The sequence below is a fragment of the Choloepus didactylus genome, chromosome 8, assembly GCF_015220235.1.
Source record: "Choloepus didactylus isolate mChoDid1 chromosome 8, mChoDid1.pri, whole genome shotgun sequence".
In the NCBI taxonomy this organism is placed as follows: Eukaryota; Metazoa; Chordata; class Mammalia; order Pilosa; family Megalonychidae; genus Choloepus; species Choloepus didactylus.
In genome coordinates this window covers 126,344,350-126,365,415 of record NC_051314.1, presented here as the reverse complement: position 1 = coordinate 126,365,415, position 21,066 = coordinate 126,344,350, and the positions used below count along the sequence as shown (strand labels likewise).

At 46.7% G+C, this 21,066-nt stretch overlaps 1 protein-coding gene across 2 annotated transcripts in view; it reads right to left on the bottom strand.

The window, feature by feature from the left end:
* The window catches only part of VWF (von Willebrand factor), a 160,911-nt gene that overhangs the window by 58,298 nt on the left and 81,547 nt on the right, over positions 1–21,066 (bottom strand). For both annotated transcript variants that reach the window (XM_037844993.1, XM_037844994.1), the window contains 8 exons: positions 19,238–19,341; positions 17,832–17,970; positions 16,250–16,384; positions 14,462–14,608; positions 4,044–4,184; positions 3,727–3,840; positions 2,083–2,239; positions 1,184–1,342 (listed from right to left, as the gene is read on the bottom strand). In XM_037844993.1, the coding sequence (XP_037700921.1) occupies positions 1,184–1,342; positions 2,083–2,239; positions 3,727–3,840; positions 4,044–4,184; positions 14,462–14,608; positions 16,250–16,384; positions 17,832–17,970; positions 19,238–19,341 (1,096 nt within the window). The remainder of the gene's footprint in view (positions 1–1,183; positions 1,343–2,082; positions 2,240–3,726; positions 3,841–4,043; positions 4,185–14,461; positions 14,609–16,249; positions 16,385–17,831; positions 17,971–19,237; positions 19,342–21,066) is intronic.

Here is a 21,066-nt window from a genome sequence, read left to right as displayed (position 1 = left end):
CCAGCTCTGCTGCCTCCCATAGTGGCCACCTCACCACTGAGGGGTCATGCTTCCTTCTCTGTGCCTTGATTTACCCCTATGAAAAACTGGGAGGCATGAAGTCCACCCTACCTCACTTGCCCCAAGCCTTGGGACAAATGACATCTTATCTGCAAGGATGTTTTTTGCTTCTCAAGGGAATGTATTCAGTAGCTCTAGATCTGCACTTCCCAATACAGTAGCCGTTAGCCACATACGACTATTTAAATTTAAATTAAGTTAAATAAAATGGAAAATTCAATTCCTCAATCATGCTAGTTACATTTCAAAAGAACATCTCCATCACAGCAAAAAGTTCTATCAGAAAGTCCTGCTTTAGATGATAAATCCATAAATAGGCATTTGAAATTGTTTTCTAGAAGCTCAAACTTAACAAATATCATAGCTCGCCTGACTTTGATGAAAAAGTCCAGAGAAACAGAACCTGGAGTACAGGCTTGGAGACAGGGCACCACCGGATGGAGGCTGAGATGAAGCAGGGCAGGGAAGGGCTTTTCCTAACAGTCTAGCTCATCCCTCCAGCCTGAGCCCCAGCCAGGGCTCCAACTCCACCTCTACCTCCACCTCCACCACCACCTCCTCCTCCACCTCCTCCACCACACCCTCTACCTCCACTACCACCTCCTCCTCCAACTGTCCTCTACCTCTTCTACCACTCCCTCCACCTCCACCACCATCTCCACCTCCACCACCAGCTCCTCCACCACACCTTCTACCTCCACCACCACCTCCTCCTACAACTCTCCTCTACCTCTTCTACCACTCCCTCCACCTCTTCCACCACTCCCTCCACCTCCACCACCATCTCCACCTCCACTACCACCTCCTCCACCACACCTTCTATCTTCACCACCTCCTCCTCCAGCTCCTCTCTACCTCTTCCACCACTCCCTCCACCTCTTCCACCACTCCCTCCACCTCCACCACCATCTCCACGTCCACCACCACCTCTGCCACCACCTCCTCCATCATGTCCTCCACCACACCCTCTAACTCCACCACCACCTCTACCTCCATCTCCACCTCGACCTTCAAGACCACCGCCATCTCCACCATCACCACCACCACCTTATCCTCCACCTCCTCCACCACTCCCTCTACCTCCACCTCCACCACCTCCACTTCCACCTCCTCCGAGCCTCACCTGGAGGGCAGTGTGCATGGCAGCCCTCCACACACTGCACTGGGCAGGCCAATGGCTCAGGGTGCTGGCAGGTGACAGGGCAGGCAGGAGCACAGCTGTTATAGCGCCACTCACATTCATATCCATTCTCTCGGAGATTCCTCTCCTCGCAGTTTTGGGCTGTTTAGAACAAAGAAATGGGCACAAGCATTAAAGCAACCCAAGAAGCCAGGATTGCACCAAAGGCCCCCATAAGATGGTTTTGAATCTGATGGTGGCGACGGCATTGGAGGAGGTCATGATCATGCTGGAGAACCAGGAGGCCATAAGGTGTTTCTGGAGCTGAGAGTTAGAAATGTTACAAACGTCTGGATTTTAAAGCACCTAAATCAGGAATCAAGCGGTCCTATGGGCATATAAGAAAAATAAGCTGCTTACACCCAAGGAAGAAAGGTTCTACATAAATGCATGAGTTGATTACTTGTAGTGATAAATATGATAGTGTCTAATTAAAGGCATATATTGACTTCCTCCTCTTCATCAGTTTTTCTTCTTCCTCTTCCAGAATTTCTCCAGAAGGAAAGACTCCACATCATAATGTCTTGCAACCCTATTCCTCCTCACCTCATAATATCAACTCCTTACTCACACCCATCTTGGCAAACCCATCCCCAGACTAGAGCTCTGTCTTCCTTCTCATGAAGATGTCTTCCTGCACCCCACAAGATCTTAAAGTCTATATACATGAGGGATGAGGGAAGGGGTCTGAGGGCCATAAGGACCATGAGGACTCCCGGCACAGTGCAGCTGTCCTCCCTGAGGACCACAAGGGCTCCCGGCACAATGCGGCCATCCTCCCTGAGGACCACCAGGACAGACAGCACAGTGTACCCATCCTCCTGAGGGGCATCAGGACTCACGGCACAGTGCAGCCGTCCTCCAGGTCACCACCTTGCCGTGCTGGGCACATGCATGGGCATACGCAGCAATGGTGTCACAGAAGCAGGCACAGTCCCCAATGGACTCACAGGAGCAGGTGTCATAGATGCAGATATCCAGGTAAGGCTCAGGGTCCACCTGCAAAGGGAGCCTCAGGGTGACCAATGCCTGGGGTCAGGACTTAGGAGCCCTGGCTCTTAGTCTGGGTGAGAATGTTCTGGGGGTCAGATGTGGGGAAAAGGAGCACCAAGGTAGCAGGATAAATGAAGTTCAGTGTTCCCTAAGAGGAAATGAGTTCAAAGGGCAAGATTCCTAGGCTCTAATCTGTATTCCAGTGAAAAAAGGTGGACTAAGCCATGTTTGTGAACCTTTTGTAAAATATCATGTGCAGAAGAATTTTTCAACAAAACATCTCTTCTATCCATCTGTCTGCCTATCAGTCACGTATCCATCCCTACAAACCACTCCCTATCTCATGGGTCTTTACATGTTCTTGTATAATTCTCATAACACACATGTGCTGGTTACTCTCTTTTGTTGCTTCAATTCAGCAAAGAGAATGAGGAAACATGTCAGGACACCCTATGTTTTGCTCTCCGGGGTGATATGGGGCTAGTACTCAGGACAGTAGCAGGGAACCTGGTACTCCTGGACTCTGACCCCAAATCTACTTGGAGAGGTAGCCCACTTGCCATCCAAGTACAGTCACAGTGACCACTTCCCACCTTTCCCGGTCCCCAAAACATACCACTGAACCTATCAGCCTTTGTCAGGGCAATTGTGATAGAAATGAATTCAGACATTAAGTGGGTCATTGTTTCCATAAGATCCCAACAGTTCTGATCTCCCTGACTTCTCTCATTGTCTTCCCTCTTTGAACTTAGATGCCCAGTGTTTCCACTAAAACATGAATCCTAAGTACCCCCTGGAGTCCTTGGGGATTAAAAGTCATGGGACAAAGAGAGCTGAGATACGTGTATACGATGAGTCACCCCCACATTGGTGGTGCTACTCAGATGCACATGTGTACATGGCTGTGGATGTGTGCACGTGTATATATACATCTTACACACACATACACCAATATATGCATGTGCATATAAACATACATAGAGAGAGAGAATTGCATGTAACTTTGAAGCATTCCTTCTCACTATTTGAGATAAAGATACACAAAAATGAGGATTCAGAATGACTGGAGGTAAGGTCAGAAAAGAGGTTCTGTGAGAGAAGAACTGAGGACTAAAGGATTTTGTGAAGGGATGGAGACATACAGGAGTAAGAGGAAAAGGGAATCCCTGACTCTAGTGTTGGAGATGAGATAATTCAACGGAGACCCAAATCCTGAGACTGATATCAAAATAGAAGCATTGGCAAATACCAAGAAGAGCTATCCATGTGTCAAAGGAAACTGTTTTGCTGGCATTGCTTTCCTGAGAAACTACTGATTACCCTTTATATTTCCCAGGTCTAAACCCAAAAAGGATCTAGAGAGGTGTCTTGGTGCAGGTTGTTTCAAAGACTCCAAAGGTGACATACGCATCAGGAGCTTGGGCTCCAAGCACGCAAGCCACTGGGCAAACCCTTGGCACTATTCTGCCCCCAGCCGCTCTCAAGGCCCTCACCAGCTTGTGGCAGCCCTGGAAAATGTCACTGGTCAGGATCCTGCAGGAGGAATCCACCATCGTCTGCTTCATGATATTGTTGTGGCAGGTGGCTGGAGAGAAGTCCAGTGGCACCTGGGGAGCAGGGCAAGAGGACAGAGACACCAACCAACAGTCAGGCCACTGAAGAGGGTTTGGTCAATCCAGAAGGATCCAAGAGGTCCCCTTCCCCAGTCCTGCCACCACCTGCGGTTCAGACCACCCACCACCCACCCTCCAGCCCCAGTGAGAATGGTGGAACAACCTCTCAGCCCAGTCAACACAGGCCCCAGACTTACTTTCCTGGTGTCAGCACACTGCGGGCTCACTTTCCAGGAATTCCCAAAGTCCACGGGGTCCTCCTCCACTTGGAGGTTGCTGCCGGTCAAGTCATTGTTCTGGACGCCATCGAAATTCCCACACAGGCCACACACTTGCTCCTTGATAGGTTGAGCAGATGATGTTGTAAACCTCAGGGGCACACTCTCTGACAGGGGAGGAGGAGGTTCCAGACAGCAAAGGAGGCAGGGGTGGTCCGAGAAAGATGGGGATGAATGGGGGAAAGGGGATGGAGACCCTCAGGCAGAACCAGGGTGATCAGCAAAGCCCTTGCCCTGGCTGGCCTGACCTTCTCCTGGGATTCCTCGTTGACCCCATTGCAAAGTTAAGGAAACTAAGACCATTCACAAAGACAGGCAACTTGCCTACTGCCACAGGGCAGAGGTGGGGATAAGGCAGCCTGGACCCTGGAATCAACCTCCCCAGTAAGAGTATGAGCAGAGAGAGGAGCTGGTTCAAGGCTACATCAATAAGAGCATAGAGGACTGAGGAGGGAACGTGGTAGTCCCACTTTACTATGGCAGGCGAGCCCCTTACCTGGAGACCTGCAGCCTGTTCAGAACAGGCTGACAGGGTTCTGCTGTATAATTAATGCCACCAGGGCAGATATAATATCTTACTCATCTCTGGGGTCACCTATCATGGTGTGCAGAATGCAACAAGTCCTGAACAAGCGGTTATTGAATGAACAAAAACCATCAAATAAAAACTATGGAAAGAACTGGTGATGTTTGGCCTGAAAAGGAAAAGAAGCTCTAATCTTACAACACATTTGGAGTCTTGCCTTGAGACAAAGAGATGTGGCTCATTTTATTTTGCTCCAATAAGCAGAATTTAGCTTGGAACCAGTGATGTGAGTTAGACAGAAACATGGAGGAAAAATGTTCTAGCAGGTGGAATAAAGGCCAAAGATCTTTATAGGGACTGACAGACCCCATGATATGGTCCTTGCCCTCTGCCCTCCTTTCCTACAATTCACCTTGAGTCCTTCCTCTTCAGCCATACTGGCCTCCTTGCTCCAACACCAACTCCAACTCCAACTGCAAACACCCTTCCACCTTGGGGCCTCTGCACGTGCCTCTCCATCTGCCTAAATTCTCTACTCCCAGTAGAGCCAGTAGCATGGCTCACTCCCTCACTCCCCGGAAGACTCTGCTCATGCACCACCTCTTCAGACAGGTCTTATCAGACCAACCCATGCAAAATAATATTCTCATTCAAATATGATCTCCACAAGGGTAAAAACATGTCTGGTTTTTCCCCTGCTACATCCACAGTGCCTACAACAGTGCCTGGCACAAAACAGGAGCTCAATAATTACTAGTTGAATGAATGAATGAATGAATGAGAGAATCATAAATGCTTTCCAGAAATGGAACAGGCTGCCTCATGGAGAAGTAAGGGCAATGCACCCTCACAGGAGTGTACAAGCTGAAAATGGGCGGTTCTATTGGAGATGACTGCGGAGCTCATTCCTGCGAAGACTAAATCAGCCACCCCAGTAGACAGAGCCACTTGCCACACAAATGCCAGTTAGAGAAAAAGTTAAAGTCCCAACAAAGTGTTGGACCCTTTGTTGGAGAACGACTCATGTCTCCCCCAAAAGGCATGTTCAAGTCTTATTCCACATTCCTGTGGAATAAGGACCTTTGAAGACTGTCATTACTAGTTAAGGTGTGGACTCATTTGTGAATATGTTCTTCAAAGATTCTATTTAGATGAGGCCAAACTGAATCAGGTGTTCATATGATTCCATAGACCGGGGTCCTTGTTGGCAAAGGACATGTGAATGCTGTCAGAAGAAGCCAGAAGTCTGCAGAAGCCAGAGGAGCAGACACAAGGGGAAAGAGACGGCCGCGGGAAGGAGCACTGGCAGAGTGCCACAGACTCCAGGGTAAGCAAGCCCTGCCCCAGCCTTGGTGTTGGACCTCTAGCCCCCAAAACCATGAGATAATAAATTCCTGTGCTTGAGCCAATCCGTGTGTGCTATTTGTCATAGCACCCCTGGCAAACTAAGACACTCTTATATCTTACTTCCCCTGGACAAAGAGTGTAAACTTTCTCAAATGCAGGTTATCAGCAGTTTTACAATTAGCTCTCAAAATGCACTGACCCGGAGGCGGGGCAAGATGGCAGACTGGTGAGCTGTATGTTTTAGTTACTCCTCCAGGAAAGTAGGTAAAAAGCCAGGAACTGCGTGGACTGGACACCACAGAGCAATCTGTCTTTGGGCATACTTCATACAACACTCATGAAAACGTGGAACTGCTGAGATCAGCGAAATCTGTAAGTTTTTGCGGCCAGGGGACCCGCGCCCCTCCCTGCCAGGCTCAGTCCCGGGGGAGGAGGGGCTGTCAGCTCCAGGAAGGAGAAGGGAGAATTGCAGTGGCTGCTCTTACCAGAAACTCATTCTACTGATTCAAACTCCAACCATAGATAGACTGAGGCCAGACACCAGAGACTCTGAGAGCAGCCAGCCCAGCAGAGAGGAGACAGGCATAGAAAAAAAACAACACGAAAAACTCCAAAATAAAAGCAGAGGATTTTTGGAGTTCTGGTGAACACAGAAAGGGGAAGGGCGGAGATCAGGCCTTGAGGCGCATATGCAAATCCCGAAGCAAGGCTGATCTCTCTGCCCTGGGCACTTTTCCTTAATGGCCCTGGTTGCTTTGTCTATTAGCATTTCAATAACCCATTAGATCTCTGAGGAGGGCCGTTTTTTTTTTTTTTTTTTTTTTTTTTAAATCCTTTTTGCTTTTTCTAAAACAATTACTCTAAGAAGCTCAATACAGAAAGCTTCAAAGAATTGAAATTTGGGCATGTCAAGTCAAGAGCAGAACTAAGAGAGCTCTGAGACAAAAGGCAATAATCCAGTGGCTGAGAAAATTCACTAAACAACACAACTTCCCAAGAAAAGGGGGGTGTCCGCTCACAGCCACCATCCTGGTGGACAGGAAACACTCCTGCCCATCGCCAGCCCCATAGCCCAGAGCTGCCCCAGACAACCCAGTGTGACGGAAGTGCTTCAAATAACAGGCACACACCACAAAACTGGGCGTGGACATTAGCCTTCCCTGCAACCTCAGCTGAATGTCCCAGAGCTGGGAAGGGGGAGCAGTGTGAATTAACAGAGCCCCATTCAGCCATCATTTGAGCAGACTGGGAGCCTCCCAACACAGCCCAGCAGCCCAGAACTGCCCTGGGGGGACGGCACTCACCTGCGACATAGCACAGTCATCCCTCAACAGAGGACCCAGGGTGCACAGCCTGGAAGAGGGGCCCACTTGCAAGTCTCAGGAGCCATACGCCAATACCAAAGACTTGTGGGTCAGTGGCAGAGACAAACTGTGGCAGGACTGAACTGAAGGATTAGACTATTGCAGTAGCTTTAAAACTCTAGGATCATCAGGGAGATTTGATTGTTAGGGCCACCCCCCCTCCCCGACTGCCCAGAAACACGCCCCACATACAGGACAGGCAACACCAACTACACACGCAAGCTTGGGACACCAATTGGGCCCCACAAGACTCACTCCCCCACTCACCAAAAAGGCTAAGCAGGGGAGATCTGGCTTGTGGAGAACAGGTGGCTCGTGGACGCCACCTGCTGGTTAGTTAGAGAAAGTGTACTCCACGAAGCTGTAGATCTGATAAATTAGAGATAAGGACTTCAACTGGTCTACAAACCCTAAAAGAACCCTATCAAGGTCAGCAAATGCCACGAGGCCAAAAACAACAGAAAATTATAAAGCATATGAAAAAACCAGACGATATGGATAACCCAAGCCCAAGCACCCAAATCAAAAGACCAGAAGAGACACACCTAGAGCAGCTACTCAAAGAACTAAAGATGAACAATGAGACCCTAGTACGGGATATGAAGGAAATCAAGAAGACCCTAGAAGAGCATAAAGAAGACATTGCAAGACTAAATAAAAAAATGGATGATCTTATGGAAATTAAAGAAACTGTTGACCAAATTAAAAAGATTCTGGACACTCATAGTACAAGACTAGAGGAAGTTGAACAACGAATCAGTGACCTGGAAGATGACAGAATGGAAAATGAAAACATAAAAGAAAGAATGGGGAAAAAAATTGAAAAACTCGAAATGGACCTCAGGGATATGATAGATAATATGAAACGTCCGAATATAAGACTCATTGGTGTCCCAGAAGGGGAAGAAAAGGGTAAAGGTCTAGGAAGAGTATTCAAAGAAATTGTTGGGGAAAACTTCCCAAATCTTCTAAACAACATAAATACACAAATCATAAATGCTCAGCGAACTCCAAATAGAATAAATCCAAAAAAACCCACTCCGAGACATATACTGATCACACTGTCAAACATAGAAGAGAAGGAGCAAGTTCTGAAAGCAGCAAGAGAAAAGCAATTCACCACATACAAAGGAAACAGCATAAGACTAAGTAGTGACTACTCAGCAGCCACCATGGAGGCGAGAAGGCAGTGGCACGATATATTTAAAATTCTGAGTGAGAGGAATTTCCAGCCAAGAATACTTTATCCAGCAAAGCTCTCCTTCAAATTTGAGGGAGAGCTTAAATTTTTCACAGACAAAGAAATGCTGAGAGAATTTGCTAACAAGAGACCTGCCCTACTGGAGATACTAAAGGGAGCCCTACAGACAGAGAAACAAAGACAGGACAGAGAGACTTGGAGAAAGGTTCAGTACTAAAGAGATTCGGTATGGGTACAATAAAGGATATTAATAGAGAGAGGGAAAAATATGGCAAACATAATCCAAAGGATAAGATGACCGATTCAAGAAATGCCTTCACGGTTTTAACGTTGAATGTAAATGGATTAAACTCCCCAATTAAAAGATATAGATTCGCAGAATGGATCAAAAAAAATGAACCATCAATATGTTGCATACAAGAGACTCATCTTAGACACAGGGACACAAAGAAACTGAAAGTGAAAGGATGGAAAAAAATATTTCATGCAAGCTACAGCCAAAAGAAAGCAGGTGTAGCAATATTAATCTCAGATAAAATAGACTTCAAATGCAGGGATGTTTTGAGAGACAAAGAAGGCCACTACATACTAATAAAAGGGGCAATTCAGCAAGAAGAAATAACAATCGTAAATGTCTATGCACCCAATCAAGGTGCCACAAAATACATGAGAGAAACATTGGCAAAACTAAAGGAAGCAATTGATGTTTCCACAATAATTGTGGGAGACTTCAACACATCACTCTCTCCTATAGATAGATCAACCAGACAGAAGACCAATAAGGAAATTGAAAACCTAAACAATCTGATAAATGAATTAGATTTAACAGACATCTACAGGACATTACATCCCAAATCAACAGGATACACATACTTTTCTAGTGCTCACGGAACTTTCTCCAGAATAGATCATATGCTGGGACATAAAACAAGCCTCAATAAATTTAAAAAGATTGAAATTATTCAAAGCACATTCTCTGACCACAATGGAATACAATTAGAAGTCAATAACCATCAGAGACTTAGAAAATTCACAAATACCTGGAGGTTAAACAACACACTCCTAAACAATCAGTGGGTTAAAGAAGAAATAGCAAGAGAAATTGCTAAATATATAGAGACGAATGAAAATGAGAACACAACATACCAAAACCTATGGGATGCAGCAAAAGCAGTGCTAAGGGGGAAATTTATAGCACTAAACGCATATATTAAAAAGGAAGAAAGAGCCAAAATCAAAGAACTAATGGATCAACTGAAGAAGCTAGAAAATGAACAGCAAACCAATCCTAAACCAAGTACAAGAAAAGAAATAACAAGGATTAAAGCAGAAATAAATGAAATAGAGAACAAAAAAACAATAGAAAGGATAAATATCACCAAAAGTTGGTTCTTTGAGAAGATCAACAAGATTGACAAGCCCCTAGCTAGACTGACAAAATCAAAAGAGAGAAGACCCATATAAACAAAATAATGAATGAAAAAGGTGACATAACTGCAGATCCTGAAGAAATTAAAAAAATTATAAGAGGATATTATGAACAACTGTATGGCAACAAACTGGATAATGTAGAAGAAATGGACAATTTCCTGGAAACATATGAACAACCTAGACTGACCAGAGAAGAAATAGAAGACCTCAACCAACCCATCACAAGCAAAGAGATCCAATCAGTCATCAAAAATCTTCCCACAAATAAATGCCCAGGGCCAGATGGCTTCACAGGGGAATTCTACCAAACTTTCCAGAAAGAACTGACACCAATCTTACTCAAACTCTTTCAAAACATTGAAAAAAATGGAACACTACCTAATTCATTTTATGAAGCTAACATCAATCTAATACCAAAACCAGGCAAAGATGCTACAAAAAGGAAAACTACCGGCCAATCTCCCTAATGAATATAGATGCAAAAATCCTCAACAAAATACTTGCAAATCGAATCCAAAGACACATTAAAAAAATCATACACCATGACCAAGTGGGGTTCATTCCAGGCATGCAAGGATGGTTCAACATAAGAAAAACAATCAATGTATTACAACACATTAAAAACTCGAAAGGGAAAAATCAATTGATCATCTCAATAGATGCTGAAAAAGCATTTGACAAAATCCAACATCCGTTTTTGATAAAAACACTTCAAAAGGTAGGAATTGAAGGAAACTTCCTCAACATGATAAAGAGCATATATGAAAAACCCACAGCCAGCATAGTACTCAATGGTGAGAGACTGAAAGCCTTCCCTCTAAGATCAGGAACAAGACAAGGATGCCCGCTGTCACCACTGTTATTCAACATTGTGCTGGAAGTGCTAGCCAGGGCAATCCGGCAAGACAAAGAAATAAAAGGCATCCAAATTGGAAAAGAAGAAGTAAAACTGTCATTGTTTGCAGATGATATGATCTTATATCTAGAAAACCCTGAGAAATCAACGATACACCTACTAGAGCTAATAAACAAATTTAGCAAAGTAGCGGGATACAAGATTAATGCACATAAGTCAGTAATGTTTCTATATGCTAGAAATGAACAAACTGAAGAGACACTCAAGAAAAAGATACCATTTTCAATAGCAACTAAAAAAATCAAGTACCTAGGAATAAACTTAACCAAAGATGTAAAAGACCTATACAAAGAAAACTACATAACTCTACTAAAAGAAATAGAAGGGGACCTTAAAAGATGGAAAAATATTCCATGTTCATGGATAGGAAGGCTAAATGTCATTAAGATGTCAATTCTACCCAAACTCATCTACAGATTCAATGCAATCCCAATCAAAATTCCAACAACCTACTTTGCAGACTTGGAAAAGCTAGTTATCAAATTTATTTGGAAAGGGAAGATGCCTCGAATTGCTAAAGACACTTTAAAAAAGAAAAACGAAGTGGGAGGACTTACACTCCCTGACTTTGAAGCTTATTATAAAGCCACAGTTGCCAAAACAGCATGGTACTGGCACAAAGATAGACATATAGATCAATGGAATCGAATTGAGAATTCAGAGATAGACCCTCAGATCTATGGCCGACTGATCTTTGATAAGGCCCCCAAAGTCACCGAACTGAGCCATAATGGTCTTTTCAACAAATGGGGCTGGGAGAGTTGGATATCCATATCCAAAAGAATGAAAGAGGACCCCTACCTCACCCCCTACACAAAAATTAACTCAAAATGGACCAAAGATCTCAATATAAAAGAAAGTACCATTAAACTCCTAGAAGATAATGTAGGAAAACATCTTCAAGACCTTGTATTAGGAGGCCACTTCCTAGACTTTACACCCAAAGCACAAGCAACAAAAGAGAAAATAGATAAATGGGAACTCCTCAAGCTTAGAAGTTTCTGCACCTCAAAGGAATTTCTCAAAAAGGTAAAGAGGCAGCCAACTCAATGGGAAAAAATTTTTGGAAACCATGTATCTGACAAAAGACTGATATCTTGCATATACAAAGAAATCCTACAACTCAATGACAATAGTACAGACAGCCCAATTATAAAATGGGCAAAAGATATGAAAAGACAGTTCTCTGAAGAGGAAATACAAATGGCCAAGAAACACATGAAAAAATGTTCAGCTTCACTAGCTATTAGAGAGATGCAAATTAAGACCACAATGAGATACCATCTAACACCGGTTAGAATGGCTGCCATTAAACAAACAGGAAACTACAAATGCTGGAGGGGATGTGGAGAAATTGGAACTCTTATTCATTGTTGGTGGGACTGCGTAATGGTTCAGCCACTCTGGAAGTCAGTCTGGCAGTTCCTTAGAAAACTAGATATAGAGCTACCATTCGATCCAGCGATTGCACTTCTCGGGATATACCCGGAAGATCGGAAAGCAGTGACACGAACAGATATCTGCACGCCAATGTTCATAGCAGCATTATTCACAATTGCCAAGAGATGGAAACAACCCAAATGTCCATCAACAGATGAGTGGATAAATAAAATGTGGTATATACACACGATGGAATACTACGCGGCAGTAAGAAGGAACGATCTGGTGAAACATATGACAACATGGATGAACCTTGAAGACATAATGCTGAGCGAAATAAGCCAGGCACAAAAAGAGAAATATTATATGCTACCACTAATGTGAACTTTGAAAAATGTAAAACAAATGGTTTATAATGTAGAATGTAGGGGAACTAGCAGTAGAGAGCAATTAAGGAAGGGGGAACAATAATCCAAGAAGAACAGATAAGCTATTTAACGTTCTGGGGATGCCCAGAAATGACTATGGTCTGTTAACTTCTGATGGATGTAGTAGGAACAAGTTCACTGAAATGTTGCTATAGTATGTAACTTTCTTGGGGTAAAGTAGGAACATGTTGGAAGTTAAGCAGTTATCTTAGGTTAGTTGTCTTTTTCTTACTCCCTTGCTATGGTCTCTTTGAAATGTTCCTTTATTGTATGTTTGTTTTCTTTTTAACTTTTTTTTTCATACAGTTGATTTGAAAAAAGAAGGGAAAGTTAAAAAAAAAAAAAAAAAAGAAAGAAAAAAGACAAACAAGGATAAAAAAAAAAAAAAAAACAAAAAAAAACGATGTAGTGCCCCCTTGAGGAGCCTGTGGAGAATGCAGGGGTATTCGCCTACCCCACCTCCATGGTTGCTAACATGACCACAGACATAGGGGACTGGTGGTTTGATGGGTTGAGCCCTCTACCATAAGTTTTACCCTTGGGAAGACGGTTGCTGCAAAGGAGAGGCTAGGCCTCCCTGTATTTGTGCCTAAGAGTCTCCTCCTGAATGCCTCTTTGTTGCTCAGATGTGGCCCTCTCTCTCTGGCTAAGCCAACTTGAAAGGTGAAATCACTGCCCTCCCCCCTACGTGGGATCAGACACCCAGGGAAGTGAATCTCCCTGGCAACGTGGAATATGACTCCCGGGGAGGAATGTAGACCCGGCATCGTGGGATGGAGAACATCTTCTTGACCAAAAGGGGGATGTGAAAGGAAATGAAATAAGCTTCAGTGGCAGAGAGATTCCAAAACGAGCCGAGAGATCACTCTGGTGGGCACTCTTACGCACACTTTAGACAACCTTTTTTAGGTTCTAAAGAATTGGGGTAGCTGGTGGTGGATACCTGAAACTATTAAACTACAACCCAGAACCCATGAATCTCGAAGACAGTTGTATAAAAACGTAGCTTATGAGGGGTGACAGTGGGATTGGGAATGCCATAAGGACCAAAATCCACTTTGTCTAGTTTATGGATCGATGTGTAGAAAAGTAGGGGAAGCAAACAAACAGACAAAGGTACCTAGTGTTCTTTTTTACTTCAATTGCTCTTTTTCACTCTAATTATTATTCTTGTTATTTTTGTGTGTGTGCTAATGAAGGTGTCAGGGATTGATTTAGGTGATGAATGTACAACTATGTAATGGTACTGTAAACAATCGAAAGTACAATTTGTTTTGTATGACTGCGTGGTATGTGAATATATCTCAATAAAATGATGATTAAAAAAAAAAAAAAAAAAAAAAAAATGCACTGACCCATGGCTCAATGGTAAGTCAACACCCCAGAATACTTTGCAGTGTTTATAGTAATATTTTGCCCCTTCAATTAAGAAATCTGAGGAGAAGCCTATTCTTTTACTTCTTTCTTCTGTGGATATAAACTGCATGGCTAGCAAGGCCAGTCAAGGAAATGTTTGTGGGTGGGGCCCCCCAATCCTCCCCAAGGCAGCCACCTCAGGAAACAGCGCAGGCTAACTTGCAACCGTGAGTCCGTGGTCTTCCTGCAAGGAGAGGGAGGCTGGACTGAGGACCACCTTCCGTCAGGACATTGGGGAGAGGCAGGGGGTATCCGCTTATGTTGCTGAAGAAGGTCCAAACAACAGGTCATGGAGAAGCCCAAGAGGATGCTGAGCAAGGCCACTGACCTGGTATGTCTGCTTCAGGACCACGGAGACGAACAGGCGGCGGTCCCAGACCATGGAGAGGGCTCTGCCCAGCAGCAGAATGACATAGCGGCCAGACTCCACCACCTCAAAGTGAGACTCATCCTTCAGGGGCCGCTTCACATTCACCTGAAAGGAGGCGAGGCTGGAAAGTGGAGGAGGCAGGCACCATCCCGGGTCCTCCCTCTGGCCCAAACCCACTCCACGGTCTCCACCATCCAGGAGCGCGGGGCCCCGCCCTCCCTCGTGATGCCTGTCATCTGTCAGCCCGCCCCTGAGGGCCAGGACCATCTCACCTACCACCGTCCAGGAATTCTGTGACTCACGGATGATCATAGAGGTGGCAGCACCCTCATAATTATGAGATTAAAAATGCAACCAAACCAACTAGCTGAGGATCCTCCATCACTGCACTCAAACTATGTCTTCTGACACGTGGGATTTAAAAACCTATGGTCTCCTGAATAGGTTTTTAGTGTGCGAATGATTTTAAGGACCTCTAATTGATTTAAAACTATCCCTTTATAAAATCGGGCACTAGACGCTCACTTTCCTGTACTCCCCCACCTACAGCTCCCCAGAATTGTTGTGATCAGGAGTCAGAGCCTAAGGAGAGCAGGGAGACTGGGGCACACGGTGCTAGGGTCAGGGATCACGCATTTCCACTTCCCAGAAGGACCCTGGCCTGGGCCCTTGAGTTGGCCAAATTGTTGCCAATGCCTAACCCTCAAAGCCCTGAAATGCTCGGCTGACTGCATAATTTGTAAAATTGAAGCAGATAGCACAAACCTGTCAGCGCTTTGCAAATGTCCTTGTCTAGATAAATACAACTTGCAGACTTAATCAACGTGCAAACACGTCACTCATATGTCTGCACCCTGCTATTCAACATCCCCACTGCCATCTGTCCTAAATATAGCATCCCTTGAAATGAAATCGATGCTGCTGACCCACAGTCAACAAATAGCACTTACAAAATGGTTTTCTTCCATAAGGAGAAGAATTTACCTCCATCACCCATCATCAAGTCTGAGGCCGAGGACCAAAAGGAAGACAACCACCTACCCAGCACAGCGTTGAACCACAGGGTCTCTGGGCACTATATACAGTCAGGGCATGACTAGATTTCCCAAAACCCTAGGGCCCACCTGCCTCAGAATCCAGGCCACTTCAAAGGCAGATTCCCAAGCCTCGTCCCCAAACCCACGGAGTAAGACTCTCAGGACAAGCATTTTAAAAGGGAACTGCTACAGGATTCCTGTGTGCTCTTCTGGAACCACTTCTGAAGCCCTCAGTACACAGGGCCTCAATCTGTTTACTTCTCTGATGAGAACGTCACATATAGAGCTCTTAAAAATGATTTACCTCAAAAGAACCAAAAACAAAATAAAGTCAAAATCACCCATAACAACTTCACTCTGAAATATGTGTGTCTATATACAGATAAGTAAATAACAGAAGGTCTCCCTGCGCCTCCAAAACCCACTATCCCACCAGAAGTAAGCACTGATTCTTCCTGTGCTTGTGCAGACAGAGTTGCACATCTTTCTCCACGTGGATGTGCATCCTTCACGTTACTAAAGAGCTGCCACCTGCTAATCTCACAGAACAACAGGTCAAGGTCAAACAACAGAGCTCCACCTGGTCTCTTTAATGACGGAGCATTGTTTCAGTCATACACGTCTCAAACAGCCACCTGCCCAGTGCTCCTGATAAGCTGGCAGAAGAACAAAGGGGACATGAGGTGAAGGCGGTGAGGCTGGCACTTACCTCCCCATCAAACAGCTCAATCTCCCCGCCTTCCACCAGGATGGTGACCCGCCTTTTGCACTTCGCTGAGGGGTAGCCACACCCCTCGTTCCCCACCAGGATCCGGAAGGTCCCAGGGTTATCGCCACAGTAGTCCTGGGGAAAGAGGAGTTCCAGGGGAGAACAGCACACCTGCCACCTGCACCCCGATTGGCAGGTGGGCGTCTTGGCATCTCAGGCTTTTGCCTATGTGTGACAGGATGTAAGTGCATCGGTGGGGGGTTTGGGGGTGGGGGGGAGACTGCTCCTAAGTTAACTCCCCCTGGAATCAGGTCTCCCCAGTTTCCACATTGGGCAGGGGAGGTGGTGACGATGAGCCTAAGACAGAAGAGGGGAAGGGAGAGGGGACAGTGGCACATGCCAGGCTTTGATGGGCACATCAGGCTGAAAGCTCCTGCTAGAGCTTGTTAGTTCTCAGTCCTTCCAGGTACTAGGACCTTTTGACCACACAGCCTCTTGTGACTCTAAATTCTGGACTAAATTCTGAGTCCTTCAGGCCCGCTGGCCCAGTAACATGACCAAAGGTTACTGGCCCAGCTCCACAGGTCCTGAGCTACCAGGGCTAGCTGGGAACAGAGGGTGAGGGACGGCTGGGCCTTGACCAATTGCACAAATGTCACCTGCAGAGCGTGCTCAGTCACCTGTGCAAGGGGACCTGGAGCTCTGTTTCTGGGTCTGGGGTCTCAAGGGTCTGTGGTCCTTCCTTCAGACCACACCCAGGTCCCCCTCCTCCCCCCAAGAATGGATACCGAGAGCCCACATTTGTTCAAAGCTTCACAGAGTAGAACAGTCTCACCCCTCGTGAGAAAATCACTCATGCCCCTTGGTTACCCATTTGGTGGCAACCAGCAAGAGGCATTTACAGGACTCCACATGCCAGGTGGGGAGGGGCAGGAGGCCTGTGCCTTCGCTCACTGGCCAGAATTTCCTGGGCTCTCGTGTTTCCTCCTGGGCAGTGAGACTCGTCTTGTCCCCCAGTCCCACCTCCTTCCTGTTCCGAGTTGTACTAGGTTAGAAAGGAAAGTGGTGGGGAATGTAACAGGGCTGGAAGCAAATTCCAGGGATCATTTCAACCATGCCCCTGTCTAGGGCCACTGCATATAGCCATGCAGGCTTTTCACCACACAAGGGTGCTAGCAGGGAGGGGAGAGGGGTCTGAAATCCAGCCTGGACACCCCTTGCCAAACTGCATCCCGAATGAGGTTCCATCGACCAGAAGGAGGGAATGTGTTTCTCCTCTGCACATCAGGGCTAATCGGCACAGATGGCAGCCTTGCCCCCATGCCAGCCCTAGTCAACAAATGAGCTTCTGTCCCACTCTTACAAGTCTCCAGGGGAGCTCATGGAAAATGGGCAACCACTTTGAGCTTTAAAGCCCCTACTTCTTCAGGCACCTTTTGGAGGCTGGAACCAGACCCCCGAGTTCTTTCTACAGACAGAGCAGCAGACTCCAATGTGGAGATCCCCCAAATTGCACTCAGCACCTTCCCACCCCGACCGCCCGGGAGAGACAACACCCTCCCCTCCTCCCCCTCACTCTCACCTGTGCCAGGACATACTGGCACTCGCCGGGGAACATGTATTTGAGCCCGTCGAAGGTGAGGTAGTGGGCCATGCCGATGGTGGAGCACGAGGCATCGCACACGGAGTCTGTGCAGTTCCACTTCCGATCCTGACAGACACTAGGAATGGGGGGGGCAAGGAAGGCTGGTGACAAGGGAACCCAGTGTGAGGAGCTCAGGTGGGCATCAGGGAACGAGGAGAGAATGAAGGAACGGAAACTGCTCCGGGGCCAGCAGCCCTCCAGGAAGCCCCTAGAAAGAAGCTCTAAGCTTGTAGAGCATGGAATCCACAGAGGCTCTGTAACTGTGAGCCTCACATTCTTAGAGCAGGGGGAAGCCATGCTGCTTGCAGTGACCAGGGGGGAAACTGAGGCATACAGAAAGGAAGGGCTGACCAGGGTGATCCAGACAGCCAAGGGAAGCATCCCGGACCCTCCTTAGACCAACTGCCATGGATCATCTAAGGCCCAGCCTACCCCTGGAAGCCACAAAGCTACCTAAGAAAGGCCACAAGGTGTCCACCAAAGAGGGGCATTGTGATTGAGCTCCCTCCAAGGGTAGGGGGTGACAGAATGGCAGGCAAGTTTCTAGTCTGCAAAACAGTGATCCACCGTGCAACCTCTGCCAGAAAAGGTTCTGTCTGGGCCCAGCTGTATGTTTATACCTGTAGAGATTTGCTGGCTGCTCCCAGGCCCCATCCCATCATTACCCTGCAACCAGGGCTGACACCAGGCAACCCACTCTGTGCATCTCGGACGCAGGAAGCTCAGACCTCAGGCCTTGGAGCCAGCTAGGCTCCTCCCAGGTCCCGGCCCTTCATGCCTCTCTGTGCATGGGCCTCTCCTTTATTAAAGCTGTGCACAGCCAGAGAACAAAGGCAGGTGACTGAGCTGGGCGAGAGGCTGCATGGAGGGTGGCGAAGAGGAAGGGAGAAGGAAGAGCAGCCACCCTCACCAAGGTCCCTTCTCAAAAGGCATCACGGAGGCAACCACACTTGCAATGTGTACATAAGACAGGAGAAGGTCAAGAAGGCCTAGAGATCACCTGACCCTCCCACCCCATGCCCTTGGTCAGTAGGGGTCATATTGCACAAATGAACTGGGGTAAGGCCCTTATCCCACCAGGCCCCTTCTCCCTGTATGGAGTGGCAAATCCCTAGGATAGTGTCCAAGGAGCACAGGGGAGCAAAGATGATGATAAAGAGTCTCCCCATTTGACAGACAGGCAAACCAAGGCACAGAGAAGAGGAAAATGAGTAGCCAGGTTCCCACAGTGTGCTGGAAACAAGTGCCAAAGGTGCTGTGGCCACAACTGCCCCTTGAGCCTCTTGCTCGGTGCCTGCACTTCCCCTCACCTCCCCTGGTGGCTCATTGGGCCAGGGTCTTACCATGTGTTGCAGTCAATCTTCACTGTTTCTCCAGGGGCATACTCTTTGCCCTGGTGGAAGCAGGGACATCTTTCCAAGGCCACACATTTGTTTTCATGCCGGACCTAAGGGAGAAGAATCCAAAAGCCTTGGGGACCACAGTGACTAATCCAAAGCCTTGCCGGGGAAGCACCGTCTGGGGCTTGAGCCCCCAGCGAGCCCAGCCCCAGAGCCGGGACTCAGCCCCAGGGGCAGCCCCAGCCACAGGCCAGACCAGGACGGGGAGCCAACGCACAGGCTGGGGCTCAGTGAGCAGGGGCACCATCTGTGCCCCCTCCGACCCTGCTGGGGCAGCATGACCTGGGACGCCTTTGTGAAGACAATTCAGTAACATGTGGCAGAAGCCCTTGAAATGTGCACACTTCCTCTATGCAGAATTATTCCACTTCAAGGATTTCTCCAAAAGATACAGAGTTTAGACAAGGATGAATGCAGAAGTATGTATCATTGCAAAACAAAAATGGAAACAACTAAGTGTCCAACCATAGGAAAATTAATTCCATTAAGGCCCCCTACACCCATACCATATGATGGAATCCCATGGAGCTATTACAATGGCCCTTTGGAAAAACTGTAAATGATGTGGGAAATATTTATGCTGTTAATTTTTAAAACAGGAAGACAACTGTGTGTGTGTGTATATATATATACAGTCCCAATTATAAAGTAGATAGATAAATAGATCTCAAAAAAAGACTAGAAGGAAATATAGAAGTTACCTGCAGATGGTGGGCTTGGCTAGGGGGTTGGAGATTTTATTTTTTAATATTTTTTCCCAACTGTTTTTCAATGAGCACATACTATATTCATGATTGAAGAAAATGAACAATATATTTAATAAAATTAATATGCATTTAATATCCTGGAGGTGAGAGCTGAACACTGAAAACAGGCAGAGATAAGTTGAAATCAGTGGCTGGGGGCTTTTTGAAGCCGTATGTGCCCCCTCCTCACCCAATGCCCTGATATTCTTGTACACTCTCCACAGGCGATGCTCTGTTTCCCTGCCTCCACCCTATAAAAAGTTACTTATGTGAGCTTGATATACTCCTCAGGTCTGCTTGGGTCAGGGGGAGAAAAAGCTCTAGAACCACTGGCTTCAGTGGGCTCAGGAAGAGCTGGCAAAACCCTCCCTAAACCCAACACGTATCTCTGCTTCAGCCCCAACTCCAGGAGGCAAACCTGCTCTGGCTTGGGGCTCTTGTCTCCTACCCCTACTGCTCTCGGAAACCAATGAGCTTAGGTGCCAGGGTGGGGGTGCATTCCCACATCCCCCCAAGCTTTGTCCTCTCCGGTTAGGTCCGAGGCCTGACACCTAGCGGCTGCTGTGAGAATGGCGCATCCAGCTCGCCAACACTCCAACAGGGAATGTAGCTGGGTACAGTGATAGCCCCCATTGCTGGAAATATTAAGCTGAAAGTATGCTGGGGTTTTACCTATCCCCAGGACATCCAACCCATTGACAAAAAGGCCCGTACATCTATGGCCTGAGCTACCACTTGCCTCGTCCAGGTGCAAGCCGAAGGAAGCCCAGCCCTCCTCAGACGGACCTAAGACGCAAGCCCAGCTCAGCAGTGAGATGACACTGCCACCACTTCTTCCTGCCCTGAGCCCCCGGCGACAAACCATATGGCTCTCCTCTGCCCTGGCTTAATTTAGTAATGGATTATTAATCGATGGATTACAATATTAATTACAAAATTAATATTATTACAAGATAGAACGTTGATACGAGATGAGGGCTGCTAAGGCAGCAGAGGCCTCCGTAAGTCAGAGCTGCAGAGGAGACA